General features: G+C 48.5%; 2 protein-coding genes across 2 annotated transcripts in view; both read right to left on the bottom strand.

The window, feature by feature from the left end:
• LOC126933840 (protein FAM136A-like) overlaps window positions 1–19628 on the bottom strand; it is an 879973-nt gene that overhangs the window by 843697 nt on the left and 16648 nt on the right. The gene's annotated exons all lie outside the window — the stretch shown is intronic.
• TOGARAM2 (TOG array regulator of axonemal microtubules 2) overlaps window positions 4921–19628 on the bottom strand; it is a 73190-nt gene continuing 58482 nt past the window's right edge. The window contains 3 exon segments of the mRNA XM_050755230.1: window positions 4921–5019; window positions 5021–5259; window positions 11829–11915. Of these exon segments, the coding sequence (XP_050611187.1) occupies window positions 4921–5019; window positions 5021–5259; window positions 11829–11915 (425 nt within the window).

The raw sequence follows: 19628 nt of genomic DNA on the forward strand, positions 1-19628 counted from the left end.
CAATGGGTTCTTTCAAAGGGCTCAAACTGACCCAAGGGAAGGTAAATGTCTTAGAGCCATAAAGCATCCTGGAACAGAAAGTCAGGGGCTTTGGAGTCAAGCAGGCCTGGACACATACCCAAGTCTCAGCCACTTTCTTGCTGTGTCAGGGCCTGACCCCGCAACGTGTGGTCCCTGCCAGACTCACAGGACTGACATCACCTAGGAATTGAACAATACAGACTCTCAGGCTCCACCCAGACCTGCTGAAGAAGAATCTGCACTTTACCAAAATTCCCAGGTGATTCCTGTGCTAAGGTTGTTCATTAAGCATCGCTGAGGCTCAGTTTCCTCATCAGGAAATGAAAGAAATAATATCTTCCTTATAAGATATCAAGAAGAATGGCAGACCTGCAACACTGCAGAATTTAATGAGGAGGTTGGTTCTTCCTCTCGGCTTCCCTTTCTGGACCCCCATCTTCCTCCCTCCATTACAAGGAGAACAGAAGGCTTACGGTCACTTCCCCCTTTCTTTCCCTAATGGCAGAACTAAGTTATAATAAAAGGAAAATGCTTTAGGCAAGAAAGCGCTCTGCTCCCCTTCAAATCATCCCCCCTCCATTCTCAAGAGTCAGAAGAGTGGAACGGAGGGAACGGCCGCGAGGAAAGAAGAGCTTCTGGGTTTTCTTCTCTGCGGGGAGGGATGGTTGTGAAGGCATATGAAGAAAGGGGAAGATAGCTGGAGTAATGACAGGCCCCAAACAGAGAACAGCTCCCTGTTTTCGTGGCCTTATAAGTACTTACAAGTACCTTATAAGAATGTTCTTATTCATCTTCAGCACAGCCAGGTGAAGGTGGGCACCGACGCCATCCACACACGAGATTGATTTGGAAAGATCAGAGAGGTTGACAGATGGGCCCCAAGCCGTATGCCAGCAGGCCACAGGCCTGACTCCGGAGCCCGGACTCAGTCTCTGCCGTCAACCCCAGAACACTCTAGGGCTGTGAGGTAAGGGGAGCTGGCAGGCCACGAGCCCACAGGGCCTAAGCCATGGCTAGTTTCCTTTTTTATCGGACTTTTTATTGTGGTTTTTGAATTCACCCAGCCATTAGAATCACCTGGAGTTAAAAGAAAAAAAATACAGCTGCCTAGACCTCACCTCAGACCAAGTGAATCAAAATCCCTGTGGGGTGGGGGTAGACCTCAGTATTTTTTAAGTCTTGCCAGATTATTCTGAAGCACAATGAGAGGGGAGAAACATTTATTATCTCAGAAGGTAGGAGATAATAAAGGGAGGAGAAAACAGAATGAGATTTTGTTCCCGGACCAAACTGAGGGTCGGGCTGCTATTTCTCGTGGCTCAAAAACAAGATACAGATGAACCGGGGAGGAAGAGGGTTTATTTCTGTAATTGGTTACAGGGAGAAGGCCTGGAAAATATCACCAGAACAACTCAAATTACAAAGTTTTCCAGAGCTTACATACCTTCTACGCTACACGTCTGTGTGTAAGTGTGCATTCATCTAAAGACACAGGTGATTAACTTCTTTTAATCTATAGCTAAGATCTAAGTCCTAAAGCCCTTCCTCTGGAGCCTCAATAAAGTCACTTAATCTAAATGGGTCCAGGTGCTGCGGTGATTACCCTTATCTTGTCTCCTGCTAAATCATGGAGGTTTGGGGAGTTCCTTCAGACCCCCAATAAACTTGTTTGTGGAGGCCTGGGGAGTTTCTTCAGACCCCTAATAAAACTTGTTTAATCCTAAACGGGTCCCATTAAGAATTCCTCATTATCTCGTCAAGCTTCAAGGCCCAGGAAAGGCCCAGGCAAAACTCTTGGTGGGCTTTTGTGACATTCCAGCCTTTGTATAAGGGCACCAGCTCTCTCAGCTCTTAATGTTTAACTTAACCACTCACTCCGTATTGAAACGGTTGTTATGGAGGTCTGTGTTAGTGAGACCTGGCCTGCCACAATGGGACCTAGAGGAAAAGTTTCCCAAAATCTGAAAAAATTCTACCTGATGTAAAAGGGAGTCCTGGCAGTTACAGCTCTCAGACAAGTCTTCAGTCTATGAGTCTCACTCTAAACCGAGTACACCCATTTTTCTAAGAAACAAAATGAGTTTTTAAAATTATTTCTCTTCTCTTTTCCCCGTTTCCCCTTGTTCCCCACTTCCTACTTAGCTCTTTAGAAATGCAACTATAACCTTTTACCTCTTTCACCAGACTCTCCCTACAGGGCAGTTTCATCTGTGCTTAGAAGCTCCAGAGCAGAACTTGCACCCACCAGGAAACTGCCTGGAGACACAACAGTCAATTAATAACCCAAAGTATGCCCACTATGAAACTCCCTCCCACCTAAAGAGCTTCAGCCACCTTTATAACCTCGTTCTGCCCACAAAGATGCCAACTCGACCACCCGTTACATAAGTCATCAAAGCAAGTATGTGCACTCCCCCACCTGCCTGCTTCCTCTCCTGCATGCCATTCACGCCAGCACCCCACCCCCCGCTTTAAAAGGGACCGCTTTCTGCTCCAAAACCCACTCAGTACCCTTCAAGGCAGCTTCTTCCCCTAAACTAGTTTTGGAATAAAAAGTCAGTTTCTTTATACCAGGCCTCCCTTTTGTTCATTGGAGTCTGCAAGCAGTGAGTGACTGAACCTGCATTTTTTGTTACCTGGAGAGAGAGACAGAGAGAGAGAGAATCTTCCATCATTAGAGGCTGTATTCCCACCCCCAAGAGCATCTCATGTAAGTGGAGTTCCTGGCCGCACACAGAGCCAAGCAAAGGATGTGTGGGCTCAGCTCCAGCCCCAGCTCTCGGGACAATCTTCATTTCCCATGACAGGCCATCCCATTAGATTCCCACAGGTATTCCCAACAGGCCCAGGGCCAGGTTACCAACATGCTGTCTTCCCTTTGTTTTCAAAGTAATGAGGTAAGGAAATCTTTGGAGACGGAAATTTCCCAAGGTACACCGGAGCCACCCAGTGCCTCCCAGCAGCGTCACGCCACAGGTGTGATTAATAAAACCTGAAATAATGAGGGAAAAGAACAGTGCAAAGATGTATTCTGCACTTTTCCAGTGTTTTCAGCTGTTTTCAACGCCTCCACCCTGAGAGTGGGTGGAGGCCCATGGGATGGGAAACCTCCTGTGTGAGAACAGACATGGAAGGCAGGAAGGCAGGACAGTGCTGCTGAGCTTCATTTCTGCTGTCAAAATCCCCGCCAGACTCTACATCCCTGGCCTCCTAGGGATCTAAAAAATCCTGAAATGTTCTGATATATTCTAGGATAAAAGCAGAAAATGCAAGTCTCCTCACCTAACCAAAAACATTTGCTCAGATGACAGGCAAACGCAATTCATTAAATTGTGCAACACGTAAAACATTTACTGTCAGCCTCTTGGGCATTTTTGGAGGGCTGCCTGTCTAGCAGGCCTTTAACCTGGTTCGGTCAGAATCAACAAAGAGCTAGATGGTCGCAGGGAAGCCCATGCTGGGGTCACAATCAGGTGAGAAGCAGCTCACTGGACTAGAATTACCCAAAGTCACTCTTAAGCCGCCTATGACAAGCCCAAGGCCCGGGATGACTTGCATGCCCAGCCTCACCCCAGGGCTTAAGGAGGAGCCGGCCTAACTACACCTGCCACACAGGCAAGATGGGAGAGTGGCTTCCTCAGCCTGGCAGGGTCTGGAAATACATAAGTGAGTAGATTCGGGGCTTTCCAGAGCCAGACTCTCCAGGAGAGGCTCAGAACAGGGATGTGGAATGGATGTTAGGTCTAGGGGGCAAGTGACAGGGGAAAGAGGTTCTACTGGGGAAGGACAGGGGAGGCGGGCGTCTGCCAGAAAACTTGCTGGCATGAGGCTGGGCCCTCAGGGCCTCGTGTGCCTGCATCTGCCCCAGCGCGTGGCTGCAGGCTGGGCTCCAATGCGAGAGTTGGGATGCTGCCCCTTCAGCCTTTGTCTTACCAGGCCTGCCTTGCCTATGCATTTGAGGTCACGGCCTTAGCTCTAACTCTTTCTGATCACACAGTTGTTAACCTGCCACTGGCCCCAGCCAAGGCAGAGCCACTCCTACCTAATGTGTCCAGAGCCTGAGCCCCAGACTTCCCTCTCCAACTGCCAGGACCCCATTTCACTGGCTGCTCCCCCAGGGGCCAACACCTTCCCTGCTTCCACAAGTCCTGGCCTGTGCTGTGCCCACACGCCCCTCCAGGCTTCTGATGTGGCTCACAATCGCAGCCTGTGCAGTTTCAGAGACTCGGCAGCATCTGCATACCGGTAGCACTTTACGCTCTGCATGCATCTCCATTTAGGGTGTTTCGATGGCAAAGCATTGTCTAGTCCTCTTCAGAACTAGCCAGAACTCCAACTTCTAGAGAAGGCTTTTAGTGATGCAAATCTCAAATTCCACTTGTCTTTTGATAAGCTTCGCAGATCCCATCAGAAGGTTCCCACAGGACCAACAGACACGCGCTGCAGCTTTTGCAGGGCAGAAGCACGATGTCCCTGAACACATTTGTTACACTCACCTCCAATCAGACCCATAACAAATGGACTGGATTCCATGACCACCTCGGGCTGCGGGTTTCGGGAGGGCTTGCCCAGCAGCTCACAGATGGACAACTATCGTCTCCAGCGGGCTGCAGCTTGCAGGGCTGTGCTACCCTTTTTCTTCCTAACGCTTAACACTGTCTGCAACTGGTTTTGCTGCTGTCACATTTCATTTTGTTCATCACAAACCTAGTTACTGGAAAATTCTCTGTGATTAAAAAAAGTACAAGATAATAAAACCTTAGGAAAATAAGTAATTCTTTTATTTCTACTTCAAAATAGACCATGTACATCTGGAACTCTAAGGGGGAAAGTAACCAGGAGAATATTCCATCTCAAAAATAAGATAAAAAATAATAATTGCCCATTTCAGATCCATCTTTAATCCAGCTGAAAAGGGTATGAGCTGCCAGTTGTCTTGCTGTCAGGGGCCACCCCTCTGTTAGTGGCCTTGTGGCTGCCTCCCAAGGACTCCGAGTCTTAAGAGTTCCTGGAGCATCTTGAGGACGTGCTTTGGCTGGCTGGCGGCGAAGTCCAGTAGGCGGGGGCCCATGTGCTCCTGGAGGCTCCTGGCCAGCCTGCTCACCACCCCGCGGATGTTCCCGCTGGGTCCAGGCAGGGTGCCCTTGCCTGTGGTGGTGTTCAGGAAGTGCCAGAGGATGGGAAGGACATGCCGCTCTACAGCTTGAGGCTTCCGGGGGTAAACTGAGGCCACCAGCACTGTCAGGCAGAAAAGGAGAGTCACTTGAGCCAGGCACTCTCTCCCTCTCCCACTTCCCTCTCTTGGGACACCAACTTTGTCCCCCAAAGGGCTGGCAACCCAGCAGGTGCAGAACCTAAGGATCATGACACATTTAGGGGCCTACGAAAATGTGTTAGTTTCTTTTAACATTAGTAGAAAATATATGAATATATCCAACTGATTTATATCTGTGCTTACACCAACCAGTCAGAAACTATAATTTTTAAAAGTTTTATGGAGAAAGGGGCACGCAAAGGCAGAAATATGCAGAATCTCTGACAATCATAAGGGTTCCTCCAGCCCAGGGAACAGGAAAGAGGCAGGCACACCTGGTTATAATCCTGCCGCCATCAGCTGTGTCAGCCTGAGGAAGCCACCTGACCTTTCTGAGCCTTTTCCAAACCCATAAAGTAAGGATAAAAATGCTGAACCAACCTCTCAAGTCTGTTAGAAATTCGATAATAAATATACATAAAGTGCCTACCTGTAGGCAGGCAGGTGACAAATAGTAACTATAGTAATACTGCATTTATCCACATCACCACCTATGGAAGTCCACACAAATACAGAGAAAAACTACTGGAGAGGGAAATCAGGACCCTCTCGCATGAAGCATGCTGGCAGACAAGACAGCTGGGAGGGGAGAAGCCTAGCACAGCCTCCCGGGTGCCCGGATGCCAAACCTCAGGACCAGACCAGCAGCAGAGGCATGAACGTGCTTGTGAACCAGCAAGCTCTACACAGACCATTCCAGTGATGAGCCCCCAAATCTGGTTTCCCAAGGCCCCCAACCCTCTCTAACCCCCAGAAAACCCAGAAGCCAGCTGAATCTGCCAACCAGCTCTTCATCACCTGAGTAAATGCCAGGGCTGTGGCCACATCAAAACCACATCAGCCGGGCGCGGTGGCTCAAGCCTGTAATCCCAGCACTTTGGGAGGCCGAGTCGGGCAGATCACAAGGTCAGGAGATCGAGACCATCCTGGCTAACACGGCGAAACCCCGTCTCTACTAAAAACACAAAAAATTAGCCGGGTGAGGTGGCGGCGCCTGTGGTCCCAGCTACTCGGGAGGCTGAGGCAGGAGAATGGCGGGAACCCGGGAGGCGGAGCTTGCAGTGAGCTGAGATCTGGCCACTGCAACTCCAGCCTGGGCGACAGAGCGAGACTCCATCTCAAAAAAAAAAAAAAAAAAAAAAAAAAAAAACACCACATCAAGGGCTCTCCCGGGTCCCCAGAAGGGCTGCTCGGGCCTTCAGCTGTGGCCGCATTATCCTAAGCGCATTAGCACTAACGAAGCTGGCTTTGCGATTCACATGCTCTGCCCGTCATCCTGCCGAAGGATAAGTGCTGGAGCAGGCAAACACCACCAACAGCAGTGCTTTATGGATTCTGTGGGCCGGGAATTCTGTGGAATAGTTTCCATATCCTGGAAACTGCCTGAGCCCAGGGCTCAGAGCTTCACATCACAGCTCCACTTCATGCTCACAGCACCCCCAAGAGGCAGGATGCTTGTCCGTTTTCCAGAGGAGGAAAGCAAGACTCAAATCAAGGCAAAGGCCAAAGCAGAGGACAGAGGCCAAATCTGCCTGGACTCCAAAATCCACACTCTTTCTACCTCACACTGTCCCCAAATTTCTAGGGATTCCATATTTCAGAGGCTGACCTGGAGCTTTACTTTTTATTTATTTATTGAGACAGTGTCTTGCTCTGTCACCTAGGCTGGAGTAGAATGGCACAATCATGGTTCACTGCAGCCTCGACCTCCTGGGCTCAAGTGATTCTCCTGCCTCAGCCTCCCCAGCAGCTGGGACCACAGGCATGCACCTCCACGCTCAGTTAATTTTTTTTTTTACTTTTTTGTAGAGATGGGGGTCTCATTGTGTTACCCAGGCTGGTCTTGAACTTCTGGTCTCAAACAATCTGCCCATCTTGACCTCCCAAAGTGCTGGGATTATAGGTGTGAGCCACCATGTTTTATTTTTCATGAATCTGCAATTTGTCCTTCCTTCACCAGGACCACATCATCTAATCCCCTAGGATATCTTCCCCTGAGAGCCCCACGGGTCCCTCTGATTTCAAAGCCAGCCAGGAATAATGAGGAACCAGGGAAGATGCCCTGGGCCACCCTCTGGTCAGCCTCACACTCTCTTGTGACGTTTCTCAAGGAATCTTGGCTTTGAGGCAGCACCCTCGGAGCTCTTACAGGGAACCTCCGAGGGTCACAGTTCCCTCAGAGGTGAAGGTGGTCCTGATAACTGGAAGGGCAGGACTGTACCCTGTGGGTCACCCCAGCATTCCCAGGAAAGGATCCTGGAGGAAAGGGCTTGGAGGAGCTTTATAAAGTGGAGTGAAGAGGTACACTGGTTGGAAAGAGTTGAGAGTTCTGTTCCCCGTGCTTGAAACAGGCTGAGTGGGAAGAAAACAGGTGACAGGAAAGCAGTCCCTGTCAGCCGCAGGGTGGGAGATGAGGGGAAACTAGAAGGGGGACAGTGAGAGGGAACCACAAGAAAATGAATGACCCTGAGTAGCTACCTGCACTGAATAACGGTAACTCAAAGGTGTCCTCAATCCCTGTGGAATCTCACCTGCAAAAATAGGTGAGAACACAGAGATTTGTATGCCCGTGTTTATACCAACCTTTTTCACAATCGCCAAAAGGCAGAAGCAGCCAAGTGTCCATTGAGGAATGGATAAACAAAATGTTGTATGCACATTTAATGGAATGTTATTCACCCTTCGAAAGGAAGGGGATTCTGGCCAAAGTGCTGTGGCTCAGGACTATAATCCCAGCACTTTGGGGGCCCTAGGTGAGTGGATCACTTGAGGTCAAGAGTTTGAGACCAGCCTGGCCAACATGGCAAAACCCTGTCTCTACTAAAAATACAAAAATTAGGCCGGGCGTGGTGGCTCACACCTGTAATCCCAGCACTTTGGGAGGCCGAGGCGGGTGGATCACGAGGTCGGGAGTTCAAGACCAGCCTGGCCAACATGGAGAAACCCCATCTCTACTTAAAAAAAAAAAAAAAAAAAAAAAAAAAAAAACAGAAAAAATTAGCTGGGCATGGTGGTACGTGCCTGTAATCCCAGCTACGTGGGAGGCTGAGGAAGGAGAATTGCTTGAACTGGGACCCAGGAGGCAGGGGTAGCAGCGAGCCGAGATCATGCCACTGAACTCCAGGCTGAGTGGGAAGAGAACAGGTAACAGAGCAAGACTCTGTCTTTAAAAAAAAAAAAAAAAAAAAAATAGCTGGGTGTTATGGTGGGCGCCTGTAATCCCAGCTACTCGGGAGCCTGAAGCATGAGAATGGCTTGCACTGGGAGACAGAGGTTGTAGTGAGCTGAGATCTCATCACTGCACTCCAGCCTGGGTGACAGAACAAGAACCTCTCTCTCAAAAAAAAAAAAAAAAGGAAATTCTGACACCTGCTACAACATGGATAAATCTCGAGGACATTCTGCTGTGTGAATTAAGCCAGACACAAAAAGATAAACTGTATAATTCCATTTATATGACATACCTAGAATAGCCAAAATCATAGAGACAGAAAGTAGATGGTGGTTGCCAGGGACTGGGGAAGAGGGAAATGGGGAGCTAGTGTCTAATGGGGACATAGTTTCTGTTTTGCAAGGTGAGAGTTCTGAAGATGACTGCAAAAATCATGGACACTTACTACCACTGAACTGTACACCTAAAAATGGTTAGGGTGGTACATTTTGTTGTGTATTTTAACACAATTCTTTTAATGGGGGGTGCTGTGGTTTGACTGTGTCCCCACCCAAATCTCATCTTGAACTGTAGCTCCCACAATTCCTACGTGTCATGGGAGGGAGCCGGTAGGAAGTAATTGAATCATGGGGGCAGGTCTTTCCAGTGCAGTTCTCATGAGAGTAAGTCTCACGAGATCTGATGGTTTTATAAGGTTATAAGGGGGAATTTTCCTGCACAAATTCTGTCTTCCTTGCCCCCATGTAAGATGAGTGGCATGATTGTGAGGCCTCCCCAGCAACATGGAACTGTTCATCCATTAAACCTCTTTTTCTTTCTAAATTACCCAGTCTCGGGCATGTCTTTCTCAGCAGCGTGAGAATAGGCTAATACAGCAGGGAAAAGCGAGAACTATCTCAAGAACCAAACCCAGGCACGCACCCTCCACCCCCATCCCCACCAAAGGCTGGAGGCTCCACCTGCCCCCGACAGAGCCCCCTTCCCCATCCTGCTACATTTGATCCACTCTTGCTCCTTGAATTCTCTTCCGCAGAGTGAGGCATGTTTACACCTCAGCCCCCAAGAAGCTCACTCCACGGGAAGAGTAGCAGTCCCCACCCAAACTCAGTTCCACAGCTCACACCACCCTCTCCGCTCACGTCTTGGCTAATTGAACTCAGGCTACTTCAGAGCCACATTCCCCAGGTGCAAGGATGTGGCAGTCACCTGGCTGGCAGGTGTTGACTTTTAAGCTGGCAAAGATGGCAAGGCCCTTCTGGGGGCCAGCATGAGGGAGAAAACCCCATTAAACTCAAGCTTAGAAGCAGCTGAAGTAATTAGCAGAAGATTTACTCCTATTAAGCTGTGCTATTATTAGTCCTCGCCTGTGTCAATAAAAATTTTCTTCTCTGTTCCTGGTGGACACGGAGTTAACAGAAGACCTATGGAGAAGCTCTTGCTTTTGAGGTCTCTTGGAAATAGACAAGAAAAAATTACAGTAAGTGGATAAGGTGAAGATACTTGCCCACCTCTGGGCCCTGTAAACTACCCAGACAAGGACAGGTAAATCAGAAAATGCTGATTTTGAGCAATGGCAAAGGGTTCCGTGTCTGGTGTCTAGGACCATCTTACTTACCTACCCTGTTCTCCCCCAGCTCACCTGCAGCCGGCCCTGCCTCACTCGCACCTGCCTTCCCGTAAGGTAAGAGGCCACTCCAGGAATGCTGGAAGGATAGAACCCACACAGAGGCAAGGCCAGGAGCTAGAGATGGGGCAGGGGAGAAGCTGAAAGGGCAGCTAGTGTCGAGGTCCTCAGCCATGCAGCATGTGCCGGGCCTGTCTCTGAATGCTCACAGCTGGGCTAGGAGGTGAGGGCAGCAGAGAGACCAGTGATACCATGTGGGATGCAGTCTTGAGAAGTACACGGGAAGAAGGTAATGCCAGAGCCAAGCAAGCATCCCCCAGGTAGAGGAAGAAGAATGGAGAAGGCTTTCCGGGCAGGGCAGCCACGTGTGGGCAGAGCAAGAGGCTGAGAGACTGGCCACTGTGTGGAGGGTGCATACAGGCATCCAGGAGGCAGTGTCAGGGCGAAGCAGCACAGCACAGGGTTGGGGGCTTGGCTCTGCAGCCAGGCTCTCAGGATACATCCTGGGTTCCTCACCAAGGGACCTTGTGCATTTCACTTTTCTAAGCTCCATTCTCCTTTTCTCCACCAAGTGGAATCTACATCCTCCTGGAGGCTGGTCATGAGGATTCAATGATCCAGTGCATAGAGCTGGGGGTGGGAGGAAGGGGGCACATCCTAGAGCAGCAGTGACAGCTGTGGGCCACATGTGGACCTTCCCGAGGCAAAGGAGGAGGCTTTGTGCAAGCAAAAATGATCATGAAACCAAGATAAGTAACCTGCCCAAGGTCAGGGCTGCTGGCGGCAGATGGGTGTGTGGACACCTAAGCCTGTGTCCTTTCTGTGTTGCCACCTCAAGGATCACAAGAACAGATTTCGGCCCTGGAATGAAGTCAGTTGGACTTCTCCTGTAGACTCAAAGCAGAAACAGGATTGGAGTAACCCTTCGTTAGCTGGAGCTTGAGCAAGGCTGAGTAGATTCAGACCGAGGCCCCGTCTCCACATAGTACAGTCCCAGCACTGGCCAAGGGGTCCTGTGGGGTTGAAACCCAGCCGGTGCCTGTTTGCCAGGCTGCATATGCTAAAGGCTGCACATGGCAACTTTTTCTAATTCTCTTGATGGTGCTGTCAACTGACCAATCCATATGCACCCACTAGGCAGTGTCTATCTGGAAAGGGAGGCTTTTTCTGACTCACACAAAGGTACTCTATAGGCTAGAAGCAGCCTTGTTTGCAAGGAGGAAGAAACGCACACAGGTTGAGTGTCCCTTATCTAAAATGTTTTGTACCAGAAGTATTTCAGATTTTTTTCTGATTTTGGAATGTTTTCATGATACTTACCAGTTCTACATCCCTAATCCAAAAATCTGAAATCGGAATTGCCCCAATGTACATTTTCTTTTAATGTCATGTCAGCACTCAAAAAGTTTCAGATTTTGGAGCATTTCTAATTTTCTGATTAGGAGGATTCAACCTTTAACAGTTTTTTAGAGACACTTTTGCTTTTGTACAAACCTACCTAATTTTGATCAAAACAAAGATTGTCTTCTGGCAATATGGAGATTGTCACACACACAAAAAAAAGATTATCAGAATTTTAAATGATTGGGGGGGAATTATTTCAGGTCTAAGATAACTGGGTGAATGGTTCGACCACAGGCCAGGAGAGAACAGAAATCTACCGGGAGGCTGGGTGGGGTGGGGCTGGGGGTGCTCACCTGCCAGGCGATCGGTGACATCCAGCACTGCACGGCCACTCAGGAAACGCACCCGCCCAGCAAATGCTGGTAGAAGGCACAGGTTGTCTGAAAGAGATGGGGGATGTCAGTGGCCACACTGCTGGGGACTGAGTGACAGCGCTAGGGGTTTGTAGGGCCACATACTTACAGTGCCTGCATGGGGATGAGGCCTTTGGGGGAGCTGAATTAATTTTTCCAGGTCACAAAGGGGCCACCTAAAGTGAATGTATGTAGCATGTTTGGGAAAGAATCAGCGGTCTGAAATAGCTAAACTGGCTCCCAAACAGGCCTCATTTATTCCCGCAGATCTGATTCATATTGCCTCTGCATCTCAAAATTGCCATGAGTTTTGGGACAAAATAAAGTAGATAGGTAGGTAGATAGATGATAGAAGATGAATGGATGGATGGATGGATGTTGGAGAGAAGATATTGGAGGATGGATAGATAGAAGATAGATAATAGAGAGGGGTGGATGGATATACAGATACTGTTTTATGGAAAACGGAATCACTGAGCCATGATTACACAAAGGTCAGTAAAAGGTTAGGATTAAAATTCAGAAAGTATAGCTCTTCTCAAAGCCTGAATTTGTGCTTTAACCACCAAGATGTACCCACAGCCAGTGGTGGTTTATTTCTGCACTGAACACATACTGATATCATCTATGTAATAGGCATGGAGCTAGAAGCCAAGTAAAACCCAGTACTCCCATCCCCCTCAAGAAGCTCCTCTGACAAGCAGACGGACGCTTAGACATGAACCCTGACACCGGGTGAGAAGCACTGTGCTCTTGTAACCAAGAACCTGCGGGTCTGAAGCCAGGGTGACCGACTGGCCCTGGTGGGCCCAGGCTCTCCCCATTTCAGCACCGTCAGTCTCGAGTCCTGGGAACCCAGGATGCTTGGTCCTCCTATCCAGAGCAGAAGCACCCGGCTGGCTCTGGCAGGGTCCGAGGAGGGAGTTTGTGGGTTGAGGAACACGTATTATCATCAATGGTTTATATATGACCTCACTGCCCGGGCCTGATTTTTTCCTTACTTGTAAACTCCAGGTGGTCTGAGTCCCAGACCCAGCATGAATATACTTGCAAAGATGGCTAAGTTTATCATCTATATGCCCCAATATGTCTTTCAGGAGGTTTGGGGAAAGAGGGATTTTAACCCTTTTTAAAAAATTGTCCCAGTGCCCCTGCCCCCAATCCCAGCTCCACCAACCATCCAGCCACACCCAGCTGCGAGGCGCAGCTCCCTGGCTGCCCAGCCATGCCCATGGGTAAAGCTCTAGGGACTGAGCACCACCCCCTTCGTATCTTGAAAGAACTGAAATAGTATGAGTGTTTATTACAGAGATGAGCCACTAATGGTGAAAACACAAGCAAATGGGGTGAGGACGTTTCCGGAATAAAGAGGCTCTCGGGCTCCTTCATATTCCTGAAGTCAACTGCAGCAGGACCCCATTTCTACTGAATTTAGAAGCCGCTCGTTCCTCTCCATTCTAGCTGACACCTCCTGGTTTCTCAAACTATTAAACTTGAAGAGCTGCATTTCTCACAAAAACACACAAGATGAGAAAAATGGGGCTGTCCTAGAAAGGTGTGCTAAGCTGAGAAAGCCACACCATCCTCAGAACCTTCTCCTTGTGGACTGCAGAGAAACCAGCACGCCAAGCTCCCAGCATTTTGCAACCACAGTAGTCACAGCTTAATTCAGTAGCAGGTGGGGCAAGTAACAAAATGCACTTTTCAGAGATGTGGCTTTGGGGCTTGCCTGCACCTGTCAGGGAGGTGAGGATGGGTGGCCTGTGTGGTGTTAACATAGCAGTCCCAGCACGTGTATCCTGGGACCCAGGAGCCGACCACCTCAAGGCCAGACTTCTCTTTGCAAGGGTCAGAGTTTTTAGAGCTCTGCACGAGGAAGTCTTTCCAGACTCACCTTTTCCAAGTTCCTTCAATACCTCAGCACAGAGCCCCTGCATCCCTGGAGAGGTGCACTCCGTGCTTTGTTTTTCTCATCAGGCAAAAGTTTAGCTAAGACCTCATCCCTGCTTGCCTTGCTCTCCTCCTGAGGGATACACAGGAGAAAACGTACCCAGGTACATCTCTGCTGTTTGCAAAAGCTCCATCCACCCATCAAGAGGCTTTAAAATAATTTGTCCTGGGAGATAAATGAGATGCCAGCTTCTAGAATATTGCAATTAGCAAGATAAGGTCTCAGGGTGCATTGGTAAAGCTGTCAGTTGCATAAGAATAGGTTTTCATATGAATGGCACCTGTTTGTTTCCAGGTGTTTCTATTTGTCCCACCCCTATCATTTACCTGGGCTCAGATTTGAAGACAAGGACTTCTTCCTCCTTGGTCACTTCCCACAATGCTCAGTCTAGAACATTCTCTAATGTAAGGAACATGGCTGTGCTTTGGTCAAGGATAGGCTGAGGTAAACACCCAGAGTGACTCAGCAAGTTTAGAGTACAGACGTATAACTCCACTTGTTATCACAGCCATAACATGGGAAGGCCATGCCTTGGCCCTATGCCACTATGGTCTGTAAAAGGCATAATTGCCCTGCTGACACTGTGCAGGCTTGTGTGTGCCCAGAGAGAGAGTGAAGCTACTGTCCCCTGTAAGAGAGAATGACCGTCTGCAGATGGACATGGAGCCAGGAAACGGCTTGTGTCCAGAGGGAAAGAGTTAAGCTGCTGACCCTGAAGGCAAGGGAGAGCCGGCGCAGCTGTGTGTGGGAGCCAACAGACTTAGCAGCTGAGACAGGGCAGATGGTGTGAGAGTAAGCTGCTGCTGAGAGCTGCTGCTGAATAAAATCATCTTTCACCTGCCTGCAGCCCCCTGAGTGTTCTTTCTGCTCATCCACCCACTCCCTTCAGACCTCAGCCTGAGCTGGAACCTGACCCTGGACACGTCTAGACCTGACATGTAGACACAGCAGGGACTCGCGCTTCTGGCCCCAAACATCCCCTCTCCCCAGAGCCAGAAAGAAGTGAACTTGGGGAACACTTAAAAATGCACATCCAGCAGAGACCCATGCCAGACCATGCTCCCACGGTGCAGAGCACACTGCAGGTGCTGAATAAATGCTCGTAGTGTGCAGGGCAACGTCAAAACAGGACACAGTGTGCCTGGGCTGGTTTATGAACCCCAGAGCACTACACCCAGGCAATTGGCCTGTCTTTCCACTGGCCACTTTTAGAGTGAAGCCTCATCTTCAGGTTACCTCCAGGTTCAATAAGACACACTAAAGCATAGCAGTTATAAGAGCTCTGAATACAGATTGCCTGGGTTTGAATCCTGGTTCTTCCATATTTTACTGTGGAACACTGGACAAGCCACTTAGCTGCTCTATGCCTCAGTTTACCCATTTATAAAATGGGGATGATACTAATAGCTTTCTCATAAAGTTGCTGTAAGGGTTCAATGAACAAACAGTGCTTAGGATAGTGCCTAGAGCATATAATTACTATGCAAGTATCAGCTATTATTGTTACTATTATTACCTTAAAACTCTGAGAGCCCAGCAACCATCGTGGTAGAGAGACCAATGAAGAGGCTAGAATCTAAGTTTTAAAAGCTGAAAATCTACACTCCATTAGCCTAGCCTGGGGCTTTCCTAGGCTCCTTTTCTGCATCACAAGGAAGCAAACACGGGCCTTGCAATGGAGAAAAAACAGCCACTAGCCGCAGCTCAGAGACTCTGTCATTCCTAGGCTCAGACTCCCCTGTCTACAATGGGGTGGAGGTCTAAGGGGCCTTACGCCTGTCCCATTCAGCCAAGCCCTGAGGCTACTGGGCCACATCATCCTCTGGCTACTGGGAAGCCAGAAAAGAACTTTTAAGAAAGTGTAGGAAACCTGGTAACAAGGACAGTGGCAGCAAAGAAACTGGAGTCAGACTGGAGTCCCCCAAATAAGCACAAGACTTGGTAAGTAATGACATGCTGGTTTTACCAGATTCACCATGGCTGCCAACACTAGGTATGTTCATCTAAAGAAAAAACTGGGACTGACACACTTGCACAGAAACACACAAGCTATGGTGCAGCCACCTGATGGAGCTGTTAAAAGTGACTCAAGGCCGGGCGTGGTGGTTCACGCCTGTAATCCCAGCACTTTGGGAGGCCGAGGTGGGCAGATGACCTGAGTTCAGGAGTTTGAGACCAGCCTGGCCAACATGGTGAAACCCCATCTCTACTAAAAATACAAAAAGTAGCCAGGTGTGGTGGCGGGAGCCTGCAATCCCAGCTACTCAGGAGGCTGAGGCAGAAGAATCGCTTGAACCCAGGAGGCGGTGGTTGCAGTGAGCCCAGATCGCGCCACTGCACTCCAGCCTGGATGACAGAGCCAGACTCCATCTCAAAAAAAAAAAAAAAAAAGTGACTCAAGAGTATAATCATCTGCAAATGCTTATGCTCTGATTTTTTTAAAAGCAGGATGCAAATCCAAACTTATAACACAACTGCTGTGCTGAACCCCTATTGACCCCCATTTATAGAAAGGGCATCTGGTTCAAGAGGCCAAAGCAGAGACCCAGAGCCAACAAACAAGACATGGGGTTTTATTAGGGGCTTACATAGAGGGGAGAGAGTCTAGTGGCAGTGGGCTGAATGGGAGAGCCTCATAGCCCAGTGGCGGAGGGCTGGGCAGGAAAATCGCAACCACTTGCAAACAGCATGCAATTTATATAGCATTTTCACCTAACACCCTCCACCTGGCAACCTTCATTTACCCCAAAACTCAGGGCCTCAATCCCCTGTATGGCTCACGTTCCAAAGGACAGGTCGGGGGCTCAGATGTGCCTCATAAACAAGGAACGAATCTCTGAGTTGGCCACTCCCAGATTCCCTAGCTCAGAAAACACACTTAGGTGTGTCTGCCATTCAGGATCACTCTAAGGGGATGCTTAAGTTATTGCTATCAGCTGCGTTTACCCTACAACAATGTGCACAGAAAAAAACTCAAATTGAGAAATGCCAAATGTTAATAATGGTTTCTCTTAAGAGTTGGGACTATAAGTGAGGGATTTTTTTTTTCCCCTTTCAACTGTTTTGTATTTTCATTTTCTCAATAATAAGTATGACTTCTTTACAGTGGTAGGAGTGAACTTTAGGTTTTTTAATTAACTAGAAAGACTGCCTAGTAGCATGGGAAACTGGGTAGTGTTAAATGAAAGAAGCAAAATCAGAACTGTATTTACATTATGATTTTTAACCAGGGAATTTGTATATAGACAGACAAAAATAGAAGAGAGATTTTTAAGCAGTTTGTATATTGGAGAAGCATCACGGATGCGTTTTTAAATTCCATTAACAATATAATGTTCATATGATTTATATAAGGTAATAAATTTAAAGTCAGAAAGCAAAAGAGCAAAAGTATACTTGAAGCCACCCCCATTCCAGGCTTATCTGCTCTCTCTAGTACTAACGAGGGGCTGGAGTAAATTAAGAAAGTTCCTTTTGGCACAGAGAAGCTTGAATGGTGATCAGGAGAGGATGAGCTGTCAGCAGCCTGATGTTTTAATTAGCGAAGTTTCTTCTGTAACTAATCCAGTGACAGAACCCAAAGACAGAGCCACCCAGTTCTACTCAGGAGCTTCTTGATCCCAGAATAATTCCCCTGAAATCAGAAGGTCTTGGTGCTGAGTAGAAAGAATGCCACTTGAGCCTTGATCCCAGAGAGGCCTCAAGGCTGGCAGTGACAGACGGCAGAGGTCAGGGAGCAAGCTGCCAACATGTCTCATTCCTTACTACCTCCCATGAAAATGACATGGGCAAAAATCCTCACCTGCTCTGCCAACCAATCCTCCGTTCAACCCCAGAAACCAAGGGATTAGAAGAGATGATGTTGGCTTCCTTATCACTGAATTCTAGAATTAGTGAGTTCTAGAAGGTCCCCCAAGAAGGCCATCCTCCCAGCTTGGCTGTGCCATCTGGATTTTATGCCAGAAGGCATCCTAGCTTGCCATTATTCTTGATCCCCTTGACCTCCAGTTTTGCAGGAAATAAACAGTAACCTGCTGAGCTGTTGCTCTGTGACTTTCCACATTTAAATATTTCACAGCATGCAACAGTTCATCTCCAGCCTGGAGCCCAGAATCTCTTACACAGCATGAAGAAAGAGGTTTAGGGGAAAACTCCTTCCCATCAAAGAAACTGGATCATATCCAACCCAAGCCACTTCCAGGAGGGGCCTCAGGTGTTAAAGGTCCCCCAAGAAACCACTAGAACCACCAGGCTCAGCTTGGGTGATTTGGGGGGACTTCATACCCCTTCTCTTCCATCCGATTTGATGCACTCTCGGCTGCTACCACCCAATCCCCTGGGACAGCGGGAACTTTAGTTACTTCCATCCGCAGGCCAGGTTCAGACCATGACAGGCAGATAAGAACCATTCCCAGAGATGGATTCTACCCTAGGTACTCCCCGGCAATGATGAGTTCCCCTTGTTGGTAACCTACTCCCTCCAGTTCTGACCTACATGGATGTGGAAATCAGCTTGTCACTTCAAAGTTAGGAACACTTTCAAAACCCGTTTTGCTGGCTGGGCTGAGAGGGTGTGGCTTACAGCAAAGTTATCAGGCCCAGATAGCCCATGCCTCACCTGCTCAAAAATTACCTGGATCCAAAACAGTATATTTGGCCAGACACGGTGGCTCACACGTGTAATCCCAACACTTGAGGAGGCCGAGGCTGGTGGATCGCCTGAGGTCAGGAGTTTGAGACCAGCCAGCCTGGCCAACATGGTGAAACCCCATCTCTACTAAAAATAAAAAAAGTTAGCCAGGCGTGGTGGCACACACCTGTAATCCCAGCTACTCAGGAGGCTGAGACAGGAGAATCACTTGAACCCGGGAGGCAAGGTTGCAATGAGTCGAGATCGCACCACTGCACTCCAGCCTGGGCAACAAGAGCAAAAATTCCGTCTCAAAAAAACAAAAACAGACAAAAAAAAAAAAAAAAAAAAAAAAAACCAGTGTTTTACCCTTTGGGCTCCACCAGAGACTTTTGCCAGGGATTTACTGGACTCCATTCATCCCTTTGAGGCCCACACCATTCCATTCCAGCCTGAGCGCTGACCTATGGATTAGAGAGGAAGACAGCCAACCCTTCATCTTGCACTAAAACCTCTGACTGATGAACCACAGGGTACCATACCCATGGAAGCCCTGTCCTGGAAGGAAGAACTGAGGCATCTTCCTAGTAGCTACAATCCTGCTACCAGGTGAGTTCAGATCACAAAAGCAGGCCACCCCCAGGCTCTCCTTTCCAGGACGCCCAGTCTAGTGGGAGTACAGCAGAACCCCAAATAAGAGGGACCTGAGTCTTGTGACAATGTGAGACACTAGATTCTGTTGCCCAAAGCACCACAGTTCCAGCGAGCTCAAGGAGGCTGGCCTGATGGCAAAAAGTGGTAACTAAAACACCTGGAGGGGGAAGAGTTAAAAATTCCTCTCCCCAGACAAGGATGCTTATCCTCTTCAAATAGCTAAAGCCTATTTCGCTTGGTACAGGTTTTCCCAATAAATCCAAGGCCCATGGTGATTTACCAAGAGCCTTGGTTATTGGCAACAGCAATCTCACTTACCCAGAGCAACGCTGAGAACAAGCCGTAATTTAGAGCTGGATTTATATTGTTTGTTCTACAGCAACAAACTCAGCAAATCATAAATTCCCTCTGAGATGAAGAGCGGAAATTGACAATATTTATGAACTCAAGAGGCAGAGAGGGACCTGACCAGGCCTTTGATTTGTAACTGAAACTTTTCCTGGAG

Source organism: Macaca thibetana, chromosome 13, assembly GCF_024542745.1.
Source record: "Macaca thibetana thibetana isolate TM-01 chromosome 13, ASM2454274v1, whole genome shotgun sequence".
NCBI lineage: Eukaryota > Metazoa > Chordata > Mammalia > Primates > Cercopithecidae > Macaca > Macaca thibetana.